General features: G+C 47.2%; 1 protein-coding gene and 6 non-coding genes across 7 annotated transcripts in view; all 7 read left to right on the forward strand.

Annotated features, from left to right (window-relative positions):
• The window catches only part of LOC144115823 (uncharacterized), a 43227-nt gene extending 30704 nt beyond the window's left edge, over positions 1–12523 (forward strand). The window contains exon 2 of the mRNA XM_077650326.1: positions 12510–12523. Coding sequence (XP_077506452.1) covers positions 12510–12523 — 14 coding nt within the window. The remainder of the gene's footprint in view (positions 1–12509) is intronic.
• Positions 665–736, forward strand: TRNAE-CUC (transfer RNA glutamic acid (anticodon CUC)). Its single transcript has one exon. It is a non-coding gene; the product is annotated as a tRNA-Glu (tRNA).
• On the forward strand, positions 892–963 carry TRNAE-CUC (transfer RNA glutamic acid (anticodon CUC)). The gene has a single exon. It is a non-coding gene; the product is annotated as a tRNA-Glu (tRNA).
• On the forward strand, positions 1119–1190 carry TRNAE-CUC (transfer RNA glutamic acid (anticodon CUC)). Its single transcript has one exon. It is a non-coding gene; the product is annotated as a tRNA-Glu (tRNA).
• TRNAE-CUC (transfer RNA glutamic acid (anticodon CUC)) lies at positions 7188–7260 on the forward strand. The gene has a single exon. It is a non-coding gene; the product is annotated as a tRNA-Glu (tRNA).
• TRNAE-CUC (transfer RNA glutamic acid (anticodon CUC)) lies at positions 7415–7486 on the forward strand. The gene has a single exon. It is a non-coding gene; the product is annotated as a tRNA-Glu (tRNA).
• TRNAE-CUC (transfer RNA glutamic acid (anticodon CUC)) lies at positions 7642–7713 on the forward strand. Its single transcript has one exon. It is a non-coding gene; the product is annotated as a tRNA-Glu (tRNA).
• Positions 12524–19693: the final 7170 nt, after the last annotated feature.

A 19693-nucleotide genomic window follows, 5' to 3' on the forward strand; every position in this document is an offset into this window, starting at 1 on the left:
ATGCTGGGATGCTGTGTTCCTTTGGGATGTGCTTCAGCGCACAATCAAAAAAGAATTTCCGCTTGATGGGTACGGAATTCGCTACTTGCCAATTGAAAGTGATGACGGTACCCCATTTGATTTGATCATGCTAATAGCCCTACACAGTATTTGGAAATGCAGAATGGCAGTAGGCACGCCGATCTCGATGCAAGACCGGCACGTCAATATTTCAAAGAAAGCATAAGCAACTTTGTTCAGGAGAAAAAAATGCTGGAATGTAGTCCAGAGTGGCTGTCACGTGTTGAGTTATTATTGGCGATGAAGGAATTTTAGCATGAGCGTGACCGCACAAGCTGAGCGGCCGTTGTTTTAACAAAGATGTTGATTGTGTTTTAGTGCTTATGTATGAATATGTGCTTTTTTTTCATGTGGGTCAAAATACCGGCAATAAAGAAAAAAAAGTGGTCTAGTGGCTAGGATACCTGGCTCTCACCCAGGAAGCCCGGGTTCGATTCCCGGCGTCGGAAAGTGCGGTCGCATTGTGGAATGGTTGACACGTTACACTCTGATTTCAGCGATCCGATTCGAAATCTCGGTGAGACCTACGCTTCTTTTTGGTACTTTTGTTTCCCTTTTACGACGCATAATGCCTAGAACGCCCTCTTGCTCCTCGTCGTCGTGTTCCGGCGTGGTCTAGTGGCTAGGATACCTGGCTCTCACCCAGGAGGCCCGGGTTCGATTCCCGGCGTCGGAAAGTGCGGTTGCATTGTGGAATGGTTGACACGTTACACTCTGTATTCAGCGATCCGATTCGAAATCTGGGTGATACCTACGCTTCTTTTTGGTACTTTTGTTTCCCTTTTACGACGCATAATGCCTAGAACGCCCTCTTGCTCCTCATCGTCGTGTTCCGGCGTGGTCTAGTGGCTAGAATACCTGGCTCTCACCCAGGTGGCCCGGGTTCGATTCCCGGCGTCGGAAAGTGCGGTCGCATTGTGGAATGGTTGACACGTTACACTCTGTATTCAGCGATCCGATTCGAAATCTCGGTGAGACCTTCGCTTCTTTTTGGTACTTTTCTTTTTCTTTTACGACGCATAATGCCTAGAACGCCCTCTTGCTCCTCGTCGTCGTGTTCCGGCGTGGTCTAGTGGCTAGGATACCTGGCTCTCACCCAGGAGGCCCGGGTTCGATTCCCGGCGTCGGAAAGTGCGGTCGCATTGTGGAATGGTTGACACGTTACACTCTGTATTCAGCGATCCGATTCGAAATCTCAGTGAGACCTACGCTTCTTTTTGGTACTTTTGTTTCCGTTTTACGACGCATAATGCCTAGAACGCTCTCTTGCTCCTCATCTTCGTGTTCCGGCGTGGTCTAGTGGATTCGACTTCCGGCCACCGAGCGTGACGGTCGTGCGATGACGGGCTCCGTTGGAGCAGCTACAGCGGCCATGTCTGGCCGCGGAAACAGGGCTTTTGCCTCGGATGAAGAGTATCAGGTGATTCTGCCTACCCTTCCTACAGGACGTGTTGTGTTAAACACAGTTTTTTTGCACGCTGACGTGCGGGCCCGTCCTTATCGGGTCGAAGATTTCAGGGATGCGCTGGCTCAGCTGATGCTGCTCCCCGAGGTTATCGCCTTGGGGGCGTATCGCATGAGCCATGTATGGGCTGTTACTTTCGCGAGTGCTGAGGCGGTGACGAAAATCCTTTCTGCCGGCGAACTGAAAGTCAAGGACCGCCGCTGTCTCGTCATCGACCCGACAAACCAGGACGTCCGCATCAAGCTGCACTGGCTGCTGCACAACGTGCCCGACGAAGACGTGAGGGTAGCCTTTGCTCCGTACGGCAAGGTGAGCGAAGTCACCAAGGAGCGGTGGCGCGTCCAGGGTGTCGCCAGCAAGGGGTCGACGACACGCTTGGTTTCATTGAAAATGAACCCTGGCGTGAAGCTGGAAGACCTCCCTCACGAAGTCAGGGTTGGCGGTGAGCTGGCTCTCGTGGCTGTACCGGGCAGAGCTCCGCTGTGTCTGCGCTGCCACGGTACTGGGCACATTCGCCGTTAGTGCAAGGTTCCACGATGCGGCGCCTGTCGTCTCTACGGGCACGAAGAAAGCAGCTGCGTACGCACGTACGCGAGTGCTGCCGTCCCAGTCAACACTAACATCTCGTCCGAACTTGTCATGGACGAGGCTGACGCGGAAGATGCTTCAGCAGAGGCAGGGGACAGGGTGGAGAAGACCCCAGCTGTGCCCCCTCCGGAAATATCCACAAGCGTATAGAGGAGCCCAGCAGTAAGCGGCAGCAACAGGCAGCGCAACCTGCAGAAGTCAAGGCGCCAACGGACTGTGATGACCCCCATAATGCGCAGGTCCACACGGGACGGAGAGGCAAAGAGACACCGTATAGCTCAGTTTAAACAAACAGGTATATTCAATAATTACACATGATTAAGATTATACATCAGAGGCTGGGGCGTCCGAGCTTACGTGCCGACGACTTCATGGGGGCGATGGAGTGGCTCCGGCGTTGGGCTCGAGCGGTTGCTGGCAGAAGCTGCACGCCGTCGGGCTTCGGCGCTGAAGGCCCTCTTGGCGAACGATGTCTTCCTGAGCGTCCCTCTTCCGTACTGCTTGTCTATTTTTATATCCTCTTCTCCACACTCCCTAGGGTGAGGACGCCCACGCCGGAGGGGAAGGAGGGGGGGCTAGGGCTTTCACTTGGGCGCACAAGCATACCACCGCACTTGGTGGTCTCGCCCCCCTCACGTGCTGAGTCCGAGGGAAAGAAGGTTGTCTTCGAGGTAGCGCATAGCGTCGGCTGTGGTAAGGCGCGCTCTGGCTTGCTGACAGTTCCCGCGGGTCACCGGCCTCCTTTCTCCATCCATCAACTGACACTCGCTCCTCAAGGTAAGGCGCGCTCCGGCCCGCTGACAGTTCCCTTGTCCTGGAATGTGCTCGGAAGGACCGCCCCTGGAAACGCCACGCCAATTGGGGAGGATAAGCCCGTTTCCCCGCGGCGGCGGCGGCGGGTCCGGTTGGGTCCGGTTGGGCTTAAACCCCTTCGTTCTGGTCGTCACTCAAAGAGCATGGCTGGGTAATTGATGATGCCGCTGTCATCTGGGTCTCCGTCTACGCCGCGCCGTCGAACGCGGAACCTCGTAGCACACACAAGGAATGTACCTCGTAGCACACACAAGGAATGTACCTCGTAGCACACACAAGGAATGTACCTCGTAGCACACAAGGAATGTCACAGGACGAAGTCTTGAGCAGTGGGGCGTCAGCTCCCGTCGTTCCCCAGCATGGTGACAGCATGGAAGTGTCACATGCATCAACCAGCAACCAAGCAGGGAAGCGACTGCACGAGCACAGTGCGAATGGAGAGCCCAAAGTGAGCGAAGGCGACGAGCCACCGCAGAAGACTGTTGGTGTCAGGCGACCGACGTTGAAACCGCGGCCGAATGTACAGGCCGATCAACGAGCGGCGGCTAAGCCGCCGCCTTAGTTGGAGTGAGTGCCCTGTGAGTGGTTTCTGTGGGCGTGAAATGGCCTTTTTCGGTGTCGGACTGCATGGGCTGATTTTCTAGTCCATACACAAGAGGCACTTGTGTAAAAGATGTTGGATTACCGCCACCGCACCCATCGAACACCTTAGACTCGGCAAGTCACCCGCACCGTCGCCTTGTGTCCCGAGGTATGCACCATATGGCTCCTGTACCTAAACTGTATAGATGGCTTCTACACCTCTTAGAGCGTTGCGCATTGCAACAATTAATGTCAGGGGACTGGCTTCCAAGAAGCGTCAGTACCAACTAAGCCGACTGTTCGTTGATAATGACCTAGACATAATAGCCGTACAGGAGACGAAAGTGGAAAGACAGGAACAGGCGGACCTTATGGTGCAGCCTTTTACGGCACGCTACAATGTTTGTGTGTGCCATTCCTCTGGCACATCGGGCGGTTGTGCTGTATTTATTAGGAATTCTCTGGGGATTTTGGAGCACAATTTAACTGTGTGTCAAACTGGCCGTTTGGTTGTAGTGGATTTTTTTTATTGCATTTTGCTATGGAGAGTCATATGCGTGTATGCCCCTAACAGGGAGAACGAACGCAAGGAATTTTTTGAGCGCCTTGAACAATATGTGTGCTGTGAACGGTTAATTGTGCTGTTGGGCGACTTTAACTGCATTTGTAAAGCAGAGGATAGAATTACAAAAAGACTACTTCGTGACAAAAGTGCGGAATTGTTGAATTCGATTGTGCAAGAAAATGGTTTAGATGATGTTGCTGAAGTTCTTTCGGTAGCGCCGCATTTTACTCACTTCCAGGGCGAAAGTCACGCGAGACTTGACAGAGCGTATGTGTCGCTTGATCTGATTCCTTTGTGCAATAGCTACGAGGTGAAACATATGTCTTTTACCGACCACAGCTTAGTTTCTTTTACCCTGGGGAAAAAAGACAAGAAATCTCGTTTCTCGTGGGACCTGTGGAAGTTTAACGCACAGTTACTCGAGGATGAACGCTTCGGCATTAAAGTTAATGAATGCATTAAAGTATTGCTATCAGCAGAGCCTGGGAACTGGGTAATTACGTGGGAAAATTTCAAACAGCAAGTGAAAGTAAACGCGATTCAAAGGGCAAGCATTATATGCCACGATAAACGTGTTAAAGAAAAAGAACTACATTGCCAACTTGACTTGCTCGTAAGCCTGGAAAGTTCCCAGCCGGGAAGATATAAGAAAGAAATAAGAGATACAAAAAGTAAACTTGAGATTATCGAAAAAGACAAGTATACAGCTGCCATGATACGGGCCCGTGCTGAACGTCTCTGGCTTGACCAAGCACCTACTAAACGCTCGCTTAGTGACGAAAAGAAGTACGCGACTCAGAATGAAGTAAGACAAATCAGGTACAGAAACGAGGTAACGAATGATAGCAAAGTGATTCAGTTGGCGTTTGATGAGCAGTATCGGGAATTGCTTGGGCGACGACGGCTTGAAGAAGAGGGGTTTGCAAACACGTTCTTGTCCCGTATGCCAAAACTAGGAGACGATATAAAACAAGGGCTGGAGGTACCAATCAGCGTAAGCGAAGTGGGAAGAGCAATCGAAGAGCTGAGTGCCGGAAAATCTCCCGGTCCTGACGGCCTAGGTAGCGAATTTTATAAGAAGTTCAAAGCCGAACTCACCCAAGCTCTACACTGCGTCTTCACCGAAATTTATGAGACAAAGAAAATGCCACCATCATTTAAAACAGCACACGTGGTTTTAATACCCAAGAGTGAGGACCAGGCTAAACTTCTGTCCGTTGGGGCTTATCGGCCGATAAGCCTAACCAACGTTGACTATAAAGTGTTTATGAAGATTCTTGCCAACAGACTGCAAAAGGTCATAAAGGACCTTGTAGGGCCCCACCAAACGTGCGGTATTAAAGGTCGCACCATTGGAACAAATGTTCACATTGCTAGAACTGTTCTTGAAGGCTGCGATGCCTTCGGGGGCCGAGTTGCCATGATACAGCTTGACCTTGCAAAGGCCTTCGATCGAGTGTCGCACGACGTTCTTTTCGCCATTCTAGAATATGCCAACGTCGGCTCTGTGATAATACAAGGTGTACAGATGGCGTACGACAACTGTGTTACCCGAATTATAGTGAACAAACAGCTGACTGAACCTGTACCTGTGGGTTCTTCGGTCAGGCAGGGTTGCCCGCTCTCGCCTTTGCTCTTTGCGATCTACCTTGAGCCTTTTCTGTTATCACTGTTACACAATGATGGAATCTGCGGTTTCACTCTTCTGTCGGCGCAAGTAAAAGTGCCTGCTTACGCTGATGATATTGCTGTTTTTTGCGCGGATCAAGAAAGCGTTAAAGAAGTTGTGAAAGTTGCGGGGTAATATTGCAAAAAGACCGGGTCCGAAATTAACTGGGATAAGTGCATAGGTTTTTGGCACGGTGATTGGGACAGCACACCTGCCGTGTTTGCTAACATGAAATGGACGACCTCCACTGCGAAGTACTTGGGGGTACCCTTGGAGCACTATAAAAGCAGTACGGAGTTGTTGGGTGAGATAACGCAGAGTGCAAGGGAAAAAGCGGATGGCTGGAAAGGACGTGACCTGTCTGTTATCGCGCGTGCAAATGTGTGCAATGTATTTTTAATAGCCAGAATTTGGTATTTATTGCAGTTCGTACTCATTACCAGAGCAAACCTGCAGAAGCTGCATAGAGTGTTTGCTGTCTTTATTTGGAGCTCAAATTGGGAGCGAACAAGTCGAGTTAATCTCTTCCTTCCGGTAAAAAGAGGCGGCCTTGGTCTTTCTAGTTTGTTTTTGAAGCAAGTTGTCTCAAGATTTTTGTTTCTACGTGATCAAACCGATCCTTTGTTGCGCACAATGTTGCAGGTGCGCTTAGGCAACGTGTTGCCGGAATTTGTTGTGTCCAGTTACCCGGCCACGAATCGTGCTGTAACAGGTTTTTTGCGTGAAGTTGTGGCAGCCTTTCGCACTTTGAACGCTCACTTTTCAACACAGTATCTATGTGCTGTACCCAGGAAAAAACTGTACAAAGATTTGGTAGATATATTTATACCTGCTCCCTTATACCGTTCCTTTTACTGCGGAGGCCCAGGCAAAGATGTGCTAAAGCGAGTTAAGAAGATGCCGGTAAGACCGACTGTCAAATCCTTTTTCTTTAAACTTCATACTGGTACCCTTCCGGTGAAAACATGGCTAAACGATAAAGGCATTTTTGTGGCCTGGACCACCGACTGCATACTCTGCAAAAAACCCGAGACCATCGAACATGTGTTTATCGACTGCTGGGACCCGGTTTTCCACAGGGACATCTTGCAAAGAACATTGAAGAAAGAACTACCTGTAACTCCTTATGGCATCCGGTTTCTACCTATAGAAAGTGAGGAGGTTCCTTACGACATGTTTATGCTACTGGGCCTCCACAGCATCTGGAAAACGAGAATGGCGGCCAGGCACGCCGACACAAATGTGCGACCAGTGAGAGAAAACTTTATAGAAAGTGCAGTTTTCCTTAGAGATGTTCTCCGCAGTCAACCCCAGCCGCCGGACTGGGTGGCAGTTATGGATGAACTGATTAATATGAAAATGTTTTAACCATTGTCTCGGCCAAAGTGTGGCTGGAGATTTTTATTTCTGCGTATGTATTGTTTACCGGCAATAAAGAAAAAAAATCCGGCGTGGTCTAGTGGCTAGGATACCTGGCTCTCACCCAGGAGGCCCGGGCTCGATTCCCGGCGTCGGGAAGTGCGGTCGCATTGTGGAATGGTTGACACGTTATACTCTGTATTCAGCGATCCGATTCGAAATCTCGGTGAGACCTACGCTTCTTTTTGGTACTTTTGTTTCCCTTTTACGACGCATAATGCCTAGAACGCCCTCTTGCTCCTCATCGTCGTGTTCCGGCGTGGTCTAGTGGCTAGGATACCTGGCTCTCACCCAGGAGGCCCGGGTTCGATTCCCGGCGTCGGAAAGTGCGGTCGCATTGTGGAATGGTTGACACGTTACACTCTGTATTCAGCGATCCGATTCGAAATCTCGGTGAGACCTACGCTTCTTTTTGGTACTTTTGTTTCTCTTTTACGACGCATAATGCCTAGAACGCCCTCGTGCTCCTCATCGTCGTGTTCCGGCGTGGTCTAGTGGCTAGGATACCTGGCTCTCACCCAGGAGGCCCGGGTTCGATTCCCGGCGTCGGAAAGTGCGGTCGAATTGTGGAATGATTGACACGTTACACTCTGTATTCTTTTTTTTTTCTTTATTGCCTGGTTTTGACCCATACGATTTACACAAAAAACACTCAACAAAAAACACACAAAACGCTATGTACATACGACACTGTCGTGGTCAGCCATCATGAGTCTGGCTTCGTCATACTAAAATTCACGAAGCATACAGAGCGGCTCTAGCCTCGAGAGCCACTCGGGAGGCTCCGCAGCTGCTTTCTGGATGGCCAGAAAGCAGTCCATTCTTTCCCGAAAATAAATTCGGGCAGGTCGTGCGTCTTTGTCACAATAATAGCCTGCCATTCTGGAGCGCCATATACTGTGGAGGCCCAAGAGCATTATGAGATCAAATGGTACCCCATCCTCATTGTCTGTGCTTAAATAACGAATTCCCTGCGCGTCAAGTGGTAGCTCTTTCTTTATTGTCCTTTGTAACACATCCAAAAAATAAACCCCTTCCCAGCAATGCAAAAAAACATGGTCTATTGTTTCGGGCTGTTTACAAATGAAACAGTTCGATCCCCACGGTAAAAAGAAATCCTTTCCTTCCAAAAACTTTTTAACTGGGAGTGTCCCGGTGTGTAATTTAAAAAAGAAGGTCTTTACTCCTGGTGGCACCTGCATTTTCTTTACCCTTTTTAAAACATCAGCTCCAGGACCTCCACTGTACAAGGCCCTGTACATAGACTCTGGGAAAACAATATCACAAAGATCATAGTACAACTTCTTTCTTTTAGTTTTATACAAATAATCGCTATAAAAACGCGCTGAAAGAAACCTAACACTTGCTACAATCTCTTTGTAGTAACCAAAAATCCCACCCGAGAGCTCTTCTGTGGTAACAACAAACTGGGGCAGCAATCGCCGCAGCCTCACCTGGCACACGGTGCGCAAGAACGGGTCTGAGACGTCGCGAAAAAACAAAAAACGGTTCACCAGCTGCCTTAAAAAGAGGTGCCCTAGCCCCAACCCCCCGTCTTTTACCCGCCGGAACAGGTTCGTTCGGCTGCAACGTTCCCATTCGGAAGCCCATATAGAGACGGCAAAAATCCGGTGTAACTTCTGAATGTGCACCCGAGAGCAATGCAAAACCTGCATCACATATCAGAGCTTGCTAATAAAAAACAGGTGGCAGACTGTAGCTCTGGCGAAAATGGAGAAATTGATGCCTTTCCACTTTCCAGCTCTGTCACGTGCTTCTTTCGTTTGCTGTTTCCAATACTCCTCGCTTTCGCGATAAGCATCGAGCGGAACGCCCATATACTTGCCCGGTGTCGTCGTCCACGGTACGTTGGCAAAATGGTCCGGGTGGGATGGCCACCATCCATGCCAGAGTCCGAGGCATTTGGACCAATTAACCCCGCTACCGGTGACTTCGCTGAACTCGCGTACACACCCGACAGCTTCGCTTATGCTCTCCTGATCAACCGTGAATACAGCAACGTCGTCAGCATACGCCAGAAGCTTAACTTCAGCAGCTTGCAACCTAAAGCCATTAATACTATTGTCTTCTAATATTTTCCTACACAGTGTTTCGATGTAAATACAAAATAAGAGAGGGCTGAGGGGGCAGCCCTGACGCACCGAACGCTGCACGCTAATGGGGGCCCCCAGGCACTTGTTAACAATCAATCTTGTCGTGCAGTTTCGATACGCCAGGGCTACACCCTCGCGGATAACTGAACCGACATTCACATGGTCTAAAACGGAAAACAAGATTTCATGAGAAGCACAATCAACAGCTTTTTCGAGATCAATCTGAAGCATAGCCACCCGCCCATTAATTGCATCGCAGGTTTCAAGTACACTGCGTGCTTTGTGAATGTTGGAAAAAATCGATCGCCCTTTTATTCGACATGTCTGGTGGGGTCCAACAATTTCCTTTATCACTGTCTGTAGTCTTCGCGCCAATACCTTCATAAAAATTTTGTAGTCCACATTAGTGAGTTCTATCGGTCGATATGCGGTAACAGATTTTAATTTCTCTATATCATCAGTTTTCGGTATGAGTACCGTATGGGAGGTCCCAAAAGACGGAGGCAAAAAGTTTATTCCATAGGCTTCGTTAAACATTGTACATAGCACCGGGGCAATTTCATGCTTAAATTCTTTATAAAATGCCGCACTGAATCCATCTGGTCCTGGTGATTTTCCGAGGTTTAATTCATCTATCGCATGCCCTACTTGGTTTTCAGTTATTTCTAGTTCCATTTTCTTTTTCCTTTCTTCGTCCAGCCGTGGCATTGCACCAAGAAACTGATGCTTAAATGCAACTGCGTCTGCCGGATGCCACGAAAAAAGCCTCTGGTAGAATTTTGTAAAGGCTGCTTCGATGTGGTCATTGTCTGCCGATAAGATACCCCCCCCCCCCATTCTATTTTATCGATGTGATTACTTTCAGCCTGGGCTTTTTCTAAACCGAGAGCACGTTTTGATGGCGCTTCGCCAGCAGCTGTGTCTTCCGCCCTCGCCCTCACCAGTGCTCCGCGATAACGCCGTTCTTCCATGAGTTCTATCTTTTGCTTGGTTTTCCTGACATCTTCAATCCATTTCCCAGGCGCCTTGCATTCCTGCTTCAGCAACGTTTGCAGTAGTGCCTTTAACTCAGCTTCGTCTTGTTTTTTCTTATACCGAATACAAGTGGCCCTTTCTATTGCTTTGATTTTTAAAGATTCTTTGCTTAACTCCCACTGTTGCCATATCTTCAGGGTCTTGCACGGGTTTATTTTTCCTATTTCATCCTTTACTGCTCGGTAGTAGACATCGTCGCGAAGAAGCGTGTTGTTTAGCTTCCACATTTCCCATGAAAATGCCTTGCTTCGCTTGACACTTCCGAGGCAGCACTCAACTAAACAGTGGTCTGAGAAGGACACTCCCACAACTTCGTACTGGCTGCATATAGGGGCAAGGTCAACTGATGTATAAATGCGGTCCAGCCGTGCATGGCTTGAGCCCTGAAAATGGGTGAACTTTACTGCCCGCGCACCCTCAAGACATTCAGCCACATCTTCGAGGTTTCCGTTAGCAATAATTCTGATCAACACTTCAGTGCTCCTGTCTCGAAACCCCCGGATGCTTGACTTATCGCGAGCATTTAGGACACAATTGAAGTCACCTAAGACGATGAGCTGCCTCTCCGTGCAAACGCGTTCTAGGAGGCTTTGGAAAAAAGCAACTCTTTCTTCTACCCCATTCGGTGCATACACGACAACAATGCGCCACTCAATGCTATTCAGGGAAAAGTCAAGGACAATACACCGGCCAGACACACACGAAAAATATGCTTGCACCTCTAGCCCCGGGATCTTCTGGTTGCGTGCTCTTTGTTACACTCTGTATGTGCAGTGTTCAGTCGGGGCAGAGGTGGGCATTTGACCTAAAAAATCTGGACCTCACCTCAACCTCAAAAAGAATTTGGCGACCTCACTCAACCTCAACCTCATCAGTTGAGGTTGAGGTCTCCTTTGAAGCCGTCACCTCACTTTTTCTGAGGCCACTGCTGACCCCACTCAACCTCACCTCAACCTCAAATTGTGAGGTTGAGGTCAGCTGTTCGACCTCAGAACACAAACGAAAAACAAAACAAAAAGTGATTAAAAAGTTTTTCAGATAAAAACAATTCTGAGAATCCTGTGAGACAGGAAAGCCAAAATGATGATGGAAGGAGTGTACAGACACTACTGATGTGCACGTAATAGGAGAAGCTTATAATCTGGGATGAACCCTCAGACAGTCGATGGCCTGCGGGCAGGGGTGTCTCATACGCGGTTACCACCAGTACGTCGCTGAGTACTTCATATGTGTCAATACTTGGCAACCTGCTTCGTGTATACTTGTTCGTATTGAAGCCTGTCGCTCATTCACGCACGAACCGGCAATTGACAAACACAGCTCTTCTACACCATACACCAGAAATTGAGAGGAGGGGGGGGAGGTATTCATGATACTCTTTTCAGGCTTGAGAATAATTACCGAGTATAAACTGGTCGTCGATGTACTTTTCAATGCGACGGTTATGCCGCCGCATATCAGTATATTTCGATTTCTAGCTCTATCCGGCATACCAAGAATGCTCTTTTGAGTCATCTGTATGTTGCCTTCAAAAGCACTTAACAAGCTGCGACTGTAGTACACCAACAGAGGCACGTTGTATTACCGCGACAGCGTTAAGGGCCCCGTGACGCAGAAAAGCCGGTGTCGTTGGCCTCGGCGGCGTTGGCCGTGAGCGAAAAATACCAGAAGCATTAATAAATAAAACCGAGTAGCAAATTGGTAGAGTTAGGGAATCGAACCAGGGCCTCCGGAGTGCGAGATGAGCTCGCTAACTACAGCGTCACTCTAACTCGATAGTTCGGAATAAACAAAGGCGCTCCCCGCAGGGGGGCGTCTGCAGCTTGCAGGTGTTGGTGAGTGGCGACACCACGGGTTCCTGAGCATCCGCAGGGACATCCCCCCAGGGGGATGATGGTGAACAGTGCATCACCACGGACCCGAGCACCTGCGCCTCGCCGTGGGAGGCATCGCCGTGTTCGGGGAAAAGGGAATCCTGGTGGTTGAGCCGATGCCGAGCGTTTTGACCTTTAAGGCCCCTCGGCGGAGGCAACACACCACTTTGGCCCCAGCTTCCTGTAGACGGCACCTCCGGCCTGACCCGACCGGGGGAAATCAGCAGTCGCCTTTTCCTATCCTCCCCTCCATCTTTCACTTTCCTATCTCTTTCTCAGAACTCTTCTATCTCCTACTCACTTTTTGGTTTTTCCTTCTTTCCAGGCGGCGAGCGTTAACCTTGTGTGACCAACTATCCTGAGTTGCGTCAAATTTGGTTATAGTTGAGGTGTACGGCTGGGGTGGGCAGGACTTGCTATCAAGTTCCTGTCCCGTCCCCTTGTTGGACTCCGTGGTGGGTGGCTGGCACCATGACCGAAAAACAATTTTTTTATGGCTCCCCTACTTTCAAAACCTGATCGCTCTCTCAAAAGAGGGCGGAACGAGGCAGACAACTTCTTTCAAAAAAGAAAAGTAGCTTTCCCCAAATATCACGTGATCCACGGTGAAGAACAAGATAAACAGACAAGAATAATATCCCCCTTCCTTGTGTCAAAGTGCTTGTCTGAAACCTTAGGCATTGGCTATAAGCTCTCAAAAATGGCCAGCGGCTGCTTATTGCTCGAACTGTGTGACAATGTAGAACACTCTAAGCTCTCCAACCTAACGACCATAGGAGAAATCCCGGTCTCGGTGACTTCTCATCGCTCACTTAACACTGTCCGAGGCGTAATATTAGAAAATGATTTTGTTCAGATAACTGAAAAAGAAATGCTCGAAGGACTCGCCGACCAAAACGTCAAGGATGCCCACCGAATCAAAACCCGGAAGGACAATAAGGAAATAGATAAAAAAAACACATGATCCTCACGTTCAACACCAGCACCTTGCCCGACACAATCGACATGGGATATTTGAAAGTCAATGTAAGACTATACATACCAAAACCTCGCAGATGTTTCAATTGTCAAAGGTTAGGCCACGGCTCACAGATCTGCCGCGGTCGCAAAACTTGCGCAAAATTTGCTTCGAATGGTCACCAGTCTGATGTATGTGACGTAGCCCTGTGCTGTGCAAACTGTGAAGGAGACCATGCTGCATACTCCAGGGCGTGTCCGTCCTGGAAGAAAGAAAGAGATAATCACCATAAAGACAAAGGAAAACATTTCATTTAAATAAGCGAGAAGGCGTTTTGCGCTTACAAACACATTCTCCTTCACAGCAAAACCAAACTTCGCTGGTGTGGTGCGCAGGGGCGTAGCACCACACAGCTCTGCGGCACCTGCCAAGGCCGCTTCCACCGAGCCTATGGCAGGGCCATCCACGCCCCAGGCAGGGCCAGCGAAAGCTGCCCTGTCATCGCCAAAGCAGGGAGCGCCGGTCCATTGGTCGGTATCCCGCAGGTCCTCCCCACGTCGGGACAGGCCTGAAGCTAACACAACCGCGGCTGCGCGGTCCTCCAGCACCTACGTTGAGGTGATGGATACAACGCCCACTCCGCCTCCATTACAGCGGCGGAACAGCTCTCTTGAGCGAAAAAAAGACAGGCCTCCCATAACGGGCCCACCACATAAGTAAATCCCCTTTCATTTTCTCTCAAAAGCATAAACATGACTTTTTGAATTCACTGGAATTGTAGAGGACTTATGCGGAATTAGTGACATAACACATATTTTAGGGTCAATGTTACCCATAGTTTTATGTCTTCAGGAGACCAATCTTGGTCCACAACATGTGCATATCTTGAAACATTATAAAACTTTTAGACGCGATCGCGAGGAGGGAAATCGACTCTAGGGAGGCGTCGCAATTGTCGTCCAAAGCGGCGTCCCTGCTCAAGAAATCAAGTTCAGTACAAAACTTGAGGCGGTTGCAGTCAGCATCGTCAGCTATAAAACACTAACAACCTGTTCCGTATACATTCCTCCACATTTTACATTAACAGTCCACGATCTAGAAGAACTGATAGATGAAATTCCAGAGCCATATCTGGTAGTTGGGGATTTTAATGCTCACTCCCCTTTTTGGGAAAGCGAAAGCTGCGACTCTAGGGGGCAAACAATCGAAGATTTTATTCTCACAAACAATATATATGTCTTTTAAACACGGAAATGGCCATATACTGCTCTCCAACCTCGGGCAATATGAGCTGTTTACATTTGTCTTTTAGTTCTCCATCTGTTTTTAACGATTTTGAATGGGACGTTATCGACAACCCATATGGCAGCGATCACATTCCGGCATTAATCAGTCTGACATCCACGCCAGAACGCGACGTTGGAAGCTGCATTTAGCAGCCAGCGAAATTTTTAGAGCACAAGCCAATTTAGAGGATATATTTTTAGAAAACCTAAGCATCGATGAGATAAACGAAATGTTCACGAATTGTATCATTAATGCCGCACACTTAGCTATTCCTCAGTCTTCAGGTGTGGTGCGGCAAAAACACAAAGTGTGGTTTAGAAAGGAATGCAAGGAAGCAAAAAAAACAACAACATAGAGCTTGGGGAAAATTTCGCAGGTACCCTACACATGAAAACCTCGTACGTTTTAAAAAGGCAAGAGCAAAAGCTCGGTACATCCGTCACAGTGCCGAGAAATCCTCATGGCAGAGTTACATTTCATCTATAAGCTGTCAGATAACATGAAAGAAAATGTGGGAACAGGTTCGGAAATTAAATGTCAACTTCTCACCGTTCACGATTCCTCTTTTGACAATACCTGGCCTACAAACAAGCATAGGAGAACAGCGAGACATTTTAGGGCAACACTTCGCTGCAGTTTCTAGTTCATCTCACTATAGGCAGTCCTTCCTGAAATACAAAAGTATTGCTGAAAAACAAAGACTTCCAACAAGTGGAGGTGTAAACCAACAACACTACAATTTAATCACTCTCCAAGAAATCAATGCTGTACTGTCTGCCGGCAAAAAAACTTCTCCGGGACCCGACCAGATACACTATCGAATGCTTGCCCATCTTTCCCAGCCTGCCATAGAGGCACTCTTGAATTTCTTTAACAAAATATTCACAGAAGGAAAAATACCTAAAGAGTGGAAGAAAGCCATCATAGTGCCATTCCTGAAACCTGTAAAACCACCAACTTCCCCAAGTAGCTATAGGCCGATAGCCCTCGCAAGCTGTCTCGCGAAATCTTTCGAAAGTGTCCTTAATAAAAGATTAACATTTGTCCTTGAATGCCGCGAACTTTTTGATGTCCATCAATGCGGTTATAAAAAGTGATGCTCAACAACAGACCATTTAGTTCGCCTCGAAAACACAGTAATAGAAGCTTTTATACACAAACGATACTGTCTTGCTGTTTTCTTCGATATGGAGAAAGCGTATGATACAACCTAGAGGTTTGGGATCCTCCGCGACCTGGGCAACCTAGGTATCCGCGGTAGGATGTTTAACATCCTCACTGACTTCCTTTCAGACCGTTCATTTCAAGTACGCCTGAGATCAACCCTGTCTAGGAGCTTCTTTCAAGAGAACGGGGTTCCTCAGGGGTGCATTTTAAGCACGACATTGTTTATTATAAAAATGAATTCGATAAGTAAAATAATCTCAAAGTCCATCCTGTATTCAGTGTACGTTGACGATCTTCAAATAGCCTGCACATCCTCAAACGTACCAACATGTGAGAGACAAATACAGCTGGCAATGAATAAACTAGTGACATGGGCAGGTCAGAACGGTATCCAGTTCTCCACACAGAAAACAGTAGCCATCCTTTTCTCGCTGAAACAAGGCATACAAGCCGACCCATTTATACATCTGAACGGAACTCAGATACCCGTCAAAAATGAGCATAGCTTTCTAGGGATAACTTTTGACAAAAACTTAACTTCCTGCCTCATATAAACGCACTGAAAAAGAAAGCCTCCGGATCCCTAAATATACTCAAAATACTGTCACGTAAACGTTGGGTTGCTGACAGGACATGTCTTTTACAAATCTATCGCTCAATGGTGCGCTCCACCTTAGACTATGGATGCATTGTTTATGGGTCAGCGAGACCTTCGTACCTGGAACGACTAGATCCAAAACATAATTTAGGCTTGCGTCTTTCCTCTGGTGTTTACAGGACGTCGCCGATAAATAGCCTTTATGTAGAAATCAATGAACCGTCACTTACAGATAGAAGATCCACGCTCACCTGCTGATATATTTTAAAACTCCGTTCACTGGTGAACACATGATTTAAATTCACCTAAAACCGGTTTTACCAAGTGTAGTTTATTATTCACTTCGCCGTCCCATGCGGCCTGCCATTTTTCTCTTAATTTACGCTGTACTATGTTCATGCAATCCCCAAAAGGTATATTTACTTTTTTTTATTTCCTTGCCACGAGCTCTAGCAGCGCAGAAATCCGCCCTCTCGTCGCCTCTTATCCCGACATGACTGGGAACCCAGCAGAGTTTTATGTTTTGTCCTCGAGCTGTCACTGTTACTATCTTGTGTATGATGTCACCAAGAATCAGAGTGACTGCATTTCTAGAGGGCAGAGCGGTAAGTATACTGAGGGAGTCTGTGTAAATAATACTGTTGGTGAGGTTTTCGTTTTCTATTTTTTCTACGGCCGCACAGACTGCGTAACATTCTGCAGTGAAGATGGATGAGCACTGTGGATGTCGTACTGTTTTCTCCGACTTCTCTCGGACCACTGCACTTCCTACGTAAACGTCTGTTTATGAACCATGTGCACAAAACTGCGTAAAACTACTGTATTTTTCTTCGAGTGCAAGGGATTCTTGTAGTATATATTGTTGCGGAGTTTGTTTTTTATGGAACTAAGTAGGAGTGAGATCACAGATTTCAGGAAAATTGTACCAAGGAGGTAGTGGATCTCGTCTCCGAGCAATGTCAGGTAATGTATTTAGTACGCCGAGGTTTTGGCACATCTCTTCAAAACGCAGGAGGAGTGGCCTAATAGCGAGGGGGTTATTGCTAAACAATGTTCTAGATGGGAATTTTGTGACTATTAGGTAACCTAAGTGTTTGGGCAGTGAACGGAGTTTTAAAATATATCAGCAGGTGAGCGTGGATCTTCTATCTGTAAGTGACGGTTCATTGATTTCTACATAAAGGCTATTTATCGGCGACGTCCTGTAAACACCAGAGGAAAGACGCAAGCCTAAATTATGTTTTGGATCTAGTCGTTCCAGGTACGAAGGTCTCGCTGACCCATAAACAATGCATCCATAGTCTAAGGTGGAGCGCACCATTGAGCGATAGATTTGTAAAAGACATGTCCTGTCAGCAACCCAACGTTTACGTGACAGTATATTTAGGGATCCGGAGGCTTTCTTTTTCAGTGCGTTTATATGAGGCAGGAAGTTAAGTTTTTGTCAAAAGTTATCCCTAGAAAGTTATGCTCATTTTTGACGGGTATCTGAGTTCCGTTCAGATGTATAAATGGGTCGGCTTGTATGCCTTGTTTCAGCGAGAAAAGGATGGCTACTGTTTTCTGTGTGGAGAACTGGATACCTTTCTGATCTGCCCATGTCACTAGTTTATTCATTGTCAGCTGTATTTGTCTCTCACATGTTGGTATGTTTGAGGATGTGCAGGCTATTTGAAGATCGTCAACGTACACTGAATACAGGATGGACTTTGAGATTATTTTACTTATCGAATTCATTTTTATAATAAACAATGTCGTGCTTAAAATGCACCCCTGAGGAACCCCGTTCTCTTGAAGGAAGCTCCTAGACAGGGTTGATCTCAGGCGTACTTGAAATGAACGGTCTGAAAGGAAGTCAGTGAGGATGTTAAACATCCTACCGCGGATACCTAGGTTGCCCAGGTCGCGGAGGATCCCAAACCTCTAGGTTGTATCATACGCTTTCTCCATATCGAAGAAAACAGCAAGACAGTATCGTTTGTGTATAAAAGCTTCTATTACTGTGTTTTCGAGGCGAACTAAATGGTCTGTTGTTGAGCATCACTTTTTATAACCGCATTGATGGACATCAAAAAGTTCGCGGCATTCAAGGACAAATGTTAATCTTTTATTAAGGACACTTTCGAAAGATTTCGCGAGACAGCTTGCGAGGGCTATCGGCCTATAGCTACTTGGGGAAGTTGGTGGTTTTACAGGTTTCAGGAATGGCACTATGATGGCTTTCTTCCACTCTTTAGGTATTTTTCCTTCTGTGAATATTTTGTTAAAGAAATTCAAGAGTGCCTCTATGGCAGGCTGGGAAAGATGGGCAAGCATTCGATAGTGTATCTGGTCGGGTCCAGGAGAAGTTTTTTTGCCGGCAGACAGTACAGCATTGATTTCTTGGAGAGTGATTAAATTGTAGTGTTGTTGGTTTACACCTCCACTTGTTGGAAGTCTTTGTTTTTCAGCAATACTTTTGTATTTCAGGAAGGACTGCCTATAGTGAGATGAACTAGAAACTGCAGCGAAGTGTTGCCCTAAAATGTCTCGCCGTTCTCCTATGCTTGTTTGTAGGCCAGGTATTGTCAAAAGAGGAATCGTGAACGGTGAGAAGTTGACATTTAATTTCCGAACCTGTTCCCACATTTTCTTTGATGTTATCTGACAGCTTATAGATGAAATGTAACTCTGCCATGAGGATTTCTCGGCACTGTGACGGATGTACCGAGCTTTTGCTCTTGCCTTTTTAAAACGTACGAGGTTTTCATGTGTAGGGTACCTGCGAAATTTTCCCCAAGCTCTATGTTGTTGTTTTTTTTTGCTTCCTTGCATTCCTTTCTAAACCACACTTTGTGTTTTTGCCGCACCACACCTGAAGACTGAGGAATAGCTAAGTGTGCGGCATTAATGATACAATTCGTGAACATTTCGTTTATCTCATCGATGCTTAGGTTTTCTAAAAATATATCCTCTAAATTGGCTTGTGCTCTAAAAATTTCGCTGGCTGCTAAATGCAGCTTCCAACGTCGCGTTCTGGCGTGGATGTCAGACTGATTAATGCCGGAATGTGATCGCTGCCATATGGGTTGTCGATAACGTCCCATTCAAAATCGTTAAAAACAGATGGAGAACTAAAAGACAAATGTAAACAGCTCATATTGCCCGAGGTTGGAGAGCAGTATGTGGCCATTTCCGTGTTTAAAAGACATATATATTGTTTGTGAGAATAAAATCTTCGATTGTTTGCCCCCTAGAGTCGCAGCTTTCGCTTTCCCAAAAAGGGGAGTGAGCGTTAAAATCCCCAACTACCAGATATGGCTCTGGAATTTCATCTATCAGTTCTTCTAGATCGTGGACTGTTAATGTAAAATGTGGAGGAATGTATACGGAACAGGTTGTTAGTGTTTTATAGCTGACGATGCTGACTGCAACCGCCTCAAGTTTTGTACTGAGCTTGATTTCTTGAGCAGGGACGCCGCTTTGGACGACAATTGCGACGCCTCCCTAGAGTCGATTT

This window comes from Amblyomma americanum, chromosome 1 (assembly GCF_052857255.1).
Source record: "Amblyomma americanum isolate KBUSLIRL-KWMA chromosome 1, ASM5285725v1, whole genome shotgun sequence".
In the NCBI taxonomy this organism is placed as follows: Eukaryota; Metazoa; Arthropoda; class Arachnida; order Ixodida; family Ixodidae; genus Amblyomma; species Amblyomma americanum.